The sequence below is a fragment of the Callionymus lyra genome, chromosome 14 (assembly GCF_982586985.1).
Source record: "Callionymus lyra chromosome 14, fCalLyr1.hap1.1, whole genome shotgun sequence".
NCBI lineage: Eukaryota > Metazoa > Chordata > Actinopteri > Syngnathiformes > Callionymidae > Callionymus > Callionymus lyra.
Window position 1 is genome coordinate 255,654 of NC_141831.1, and position 4,347 is coordinate 260,000.

The following is a 4,347-nucleotide window of genomic DNA, read 5'->3' on the forward strand; positions in this document are numbered from 1 at the left end:
CATGGTTGATAGTCTCATGGTTGATAGTTTCATGGTTGATAGTCTCATAGTTGATAGTCTCATGGTTGATAGTTTCATGGTTGATAATTTCATGGTTGATAGTTTCATGGTTGATAATTTCATGGTTGATAGTCTCATAGTTGATAGTCTCATGGTTGATAGTCTCATGGTTGATAGTCTCAGGGTTGATAGTTTCATGGTTGATAGTCTCATGGTTGATAGTCTCAGGGTTGATAGTCTCATAGTTGATAGTTTCATGGTTGATAGTCTCAGGGTTGATAGTCTCAGGGTTGATCCTTTGAAACAGGAAGTGTCAAGGGTTCGCAGGTCAATCTCATCAGCTTCACAGTCAAAGTTCATTGGATCAGGAAAGAATCCCAAGAGATACTTGTGACGCAAACATCCACCAATAAGATCTTCATCCACTTACACTCTCAGCTCTTCTCTGGCCAGAGATCGGTTCTGGGTCAATGTATCTCCAGAGCCAGCGACTGATGTATTGATCATTGATTATTGATTCGATTACTATCGACGTCTCAGTCGAGTCAGAAAATAAAAAGTGAAACTTTCCTGAGAAACCAGAGCAGTTTTCCATGATAACGTTTGTTATTGTATATACAATGTTTCACGTTTATTCTCTACTCTGTGATCTGCTGAGATCCGAGCGTCTCACGGTGTCTTGAGCTCATGTCTTGAGCTCACCTGTCAATCAATCATATCGATCTCACCTTGAACGACCTGAGCATTAAGATCTTGATCTTCTGTTTAGTTTGAGTGAATCATCAAAGTATTGTTGATCATTTATTAGTATTTATTATCTTATGATCGTCTTCATGTCGAGGCTCAGAGAAACTCTTTCTTTCACATGTTCGTCTCGACACACGTTTGACGATAAAGAACTTGAACTAAATACTGCCGAGTCATGCGACGGTTCTTCTGCACATAAATAGAAACATCATCTAATCTGGTTCAAATATAAATGAAGCTTCAGTTAAAGCTCTTCATCCACGAGGCGCTCAAATCCCTTCCACTGGCTCGAGGGTTTGGCTGCTGTTCCTGCGCTGGCCTGCAGGAGGCAGCATCGCTCCCACGAACTAATATTTGCACAACTTTATCAGGATCGTTTTCACCTTTGACCTCTGTCGCAGTGCATTGTGGGACGTGCGTGTTCGAACAGAAATAAAGTGAGAAGATTTGGATGATATTTGTGTAACATTTGTGCAGGATAAACATTTGAAATGAAACCTTTTTGTTTTATATTACTTTTATTTTGGTTCATTGACCTTTGAACTCACAATGATTTCTCGGGACAATCTTTTCATTTTTAAACGTAACAAGCTTTTGTAAATGTTTTTTAAAATAACGACTGAAGCTCGTTTGATGATGTTTGATGTGTTTGAACCTGGACTTGAAATCATCCCTTGAAAGGATGGAGTGAAGGAGGAAATGAAGGAGGAAATAAATGAGGAAATGAAGGAGGAAATGAAGGAAGAAATGAAGGAGGAAATGAAGGAAGAAATGAAAGAGAAAATGAAGGAGGAAATGAAGGAAGAAATGTAAGAGAAAATGAAGGAAGAAATGAAAGAGAAAATGAAGGAGAAAATAAAGGAGGAAATGAAGGAAGAAATGGAGGAGGAAATGAAGGAAGAAATGAAGGAGGAAATGAAGGAGGAAATAAAGGAGGAAATGAAGGAAGAAATGAAGGAGGAAATAAAGGAGGAAATGAAGGAGGAAATGAAGGAGGAAATAAAGGAGGAAATGAAGGAGGAAATGAAGGAGGAAATAAAGGAGGAAATGAAGGAAGAAATGAAGGAAGAAATAAAGGAGGAAATGAAGGAAGAAATAAAGGAGGAAATGAAGGAAGAAATGAAGGAAGAAATGAAGGAGGAAATGAAGGAAGAAATGAAGGAGGAAATGAAGGAGGAAATAAAGGAGGAAATGAAGGAAGAAATGAAGGAGGAAATGAAGGAAGAAATGAAGGAAGAAATGAAGGAGGAAATGAAGGAGGAAATAAAGGAGGAAATGAAGGAGGAAATGAAGGAAGAAATGAAGGAGGAAATAAAGGAGGAAGTGAAGGAGGAAATGAAGGAAGAAATGAAGGAGGAAATGAAGGAAGAAATGAAAGAGAAAATGAAGGAGGAAATGAAGGAGAAAATAAAGGAGGAAATGAAGGAAGAAATGAAAGAGAAAATGAAGGAGGAGATGAAGGAGGAAATGAAGGAAGAAATGAAAGAGAAAATGAAGGAGGAGATGAAGGAGGAAATGAAGGAAGAAATAAAAGACAAAATGAAGGAGGAAATGAAGGAGGAAATGAAGGAGAAAATGAAGGAGAAAATAAAGGAGGAAATAAAGGAGGAAATAAAGGAGGAAATGAAGGAGGAAATAAAGGAGGAAGTGAAGGAGAAAATGAAAGAGAAAATGGAGGAAATAAGGGAGAAAAGAGTGACACTCACCAGATCATGGTTTAGACGTTGGTTCAATAAAGTCATTTTTAGTCGAGAACATCAGAAGTTCTTCAGTTCAACTCATGGTGCATTGTGGGTAATCGTCTCTGCGCTGCAGGTCGTCGCGAACATGGACATCGGAGGTCTGGAGACGGTGGTGGCGAACTCCGCCTACGTGTCGGCGCGAGGGAGCGTGGACGGCGCGGCGGCGGCTTCCATGAGAGACAAGAAGATGCGAGCGAGGCTGAAGCTTCCTCACATCCGAGACTGCGAGCACCTGAAGACCAGCGTGGACTCCACCTTCGACAGCATGTGCGTCCGACAACCCATCGGCAAGAGACTCTTCCTGCAGTACCTGGAGAGCGACGCCGCCCACAAGGACGCCGGAGACCTTTGGAAGGACATGGAGGACTACGTGGTGAGTCAGGAGAAGGACCGGCTGCAGAAGGCCCAGAAGATCGTCAACAAGTACTTCCAGTCGTCCTCCAAGAACTTTTGCAAGTTCCTGCAGGAGAAAGCGGTGACTCGCGTGAAGGAGGACTTCAAGAACATCCACGGAGACCTGTTCAAGGAGAGCCAGCAGCAGCTGCTGCAGCACCTGGAGAAGACCTGCCTGGACGGCTTCAAGAAGAGCATGTTCTTCCTGCGCTTCGTGCAGTTCAAGTGGCTGGAGAGTCAGCCGGTGGACGAGGAGTGGTTCATGGACTTCAGGGTTCTGGGCAAGGGCGGCTTCGGGGAAGTGTTTGCTTGTCAGGCCAAAGCCACGGGGAAGATGTACGCCAACAAGAAGCTGGAGAAGAAGAGGCTGAAGAAGCGCAAAGGATACGAGGTGAGAAGAAGAAGAAGATCATGTGTCTGCTGGTCTAACATCGTCTGAAGACCTCACAGGAACCTCTGTTCTTTCTTCTCAGGGCGCCATCGTGGAGAAGCGCATCCTTGCCAAGGTCCACAGTCGCTTCATCGTGACGCTGGCCTACGCCTTCCAGACCAAGGCGGACCTGTGCCTGGTCATGACCATCATGAACGGAGGAGACCTCAGGTTGTCATCAGTAGAAACAAAGTTCCATAGCTTTGCTCAGGAGGTTCATGTCAGCGTTTGTTCATAAATTGTAATAAATGGTGACTTTGGTTCAGTTGATCCGTCTGGATCCAGGAGGGTTTTGAAGGATTCTTCGTTCATATTCTAGTCTGAGAACACCTCGCACCAAGAACATCACATTTGTGAGAAGAACCAAAAGGATTATCATTCAAAACATCTTCAGGTGGAAGGTGTCGTAGAAGGTTCTTCTGAGAAGTTACGAAGAAACGTTTTCCTTCAATCACAGGTTGTCATGGCAACTGCAGTAAACAAACACTAGTCTTATCTTTGGCCACAGATGATCTGCAGCTGATAAGAAGATGTTCCTGGAGCTCAACAAGTATTTCTTGCAGGTTCCACATGTACAACGTGGACGAGAAGAATCCGGGCTTCGGCGAGAAACGAGCTTGTTTCTACACGGCTCAGATCATCTGCGGCCTGGAGCACCTGCACCAGCACCGCATCATCTACAGGGACCTGAAGCCAGAGAATGTTCTTCTGGACGACGCAGGTGACAACGCGAGGCCGAGCCTCCTTCGACTGAATGGCCCCGGGGCCACATGTGGTCCTGTGTTGATGCATCGTGGTCTGAGACCAGACCTTCTCCATCAGTTGAAGCACAAATAGAAAGACTTTCATGTCATGTTGGTCTCAGAAGATCAGACTGAACCAGAGGTGATGGTGACGTCTGGTCCAAGACTCTTCAGAAGGTTCTCATCGCTGTCCTTGTGGTTGAAGTTCAACTGTCTCCTCAGGTCACGTTCGTCTCTCTGACCTTGGTCTGGCCGTTGAACTTCCTCCAGGGAAAGACACGACCAACGGATA

General features: G+C 44.3%; 1 protein-coding gene across 1 annotated transcript in view; it reads left to right on the plus strand.

Annotated features, from left to right (window-relative positions):
* Window positions 1–2,574: 2,574 nt before the first annotated feature.
* Window positions 2,575–4,347, plus strand: part of grk1b (G protein-coupled receptor kinase 1 b) — a 2,557-nt gene continuing 784 nt past the window's right edge. The window contains exons 1-4 of the mRNA XM_087807154.1: window positions 2,575–3,273; window positions 3,356–3,483; window positions 3,876–4,033; window positions 4,278–4,347. The exon at window positions 4,278–4,347 is cut by the window's right edge and continues 14 nt beyond it. Of these exons, the coding sequence (XP_087663280.1) occupies window positions 2,575–3,273; window positions 3,356–3,483; window positions 3,876–4,033; window positions 4,278–4,347 (1,055 nt within the window). The remainder of the gene's footprint in view (window positions 3,274–3,355; window positions 3,484–3,875; window positions 4,034–4,277) is intronic.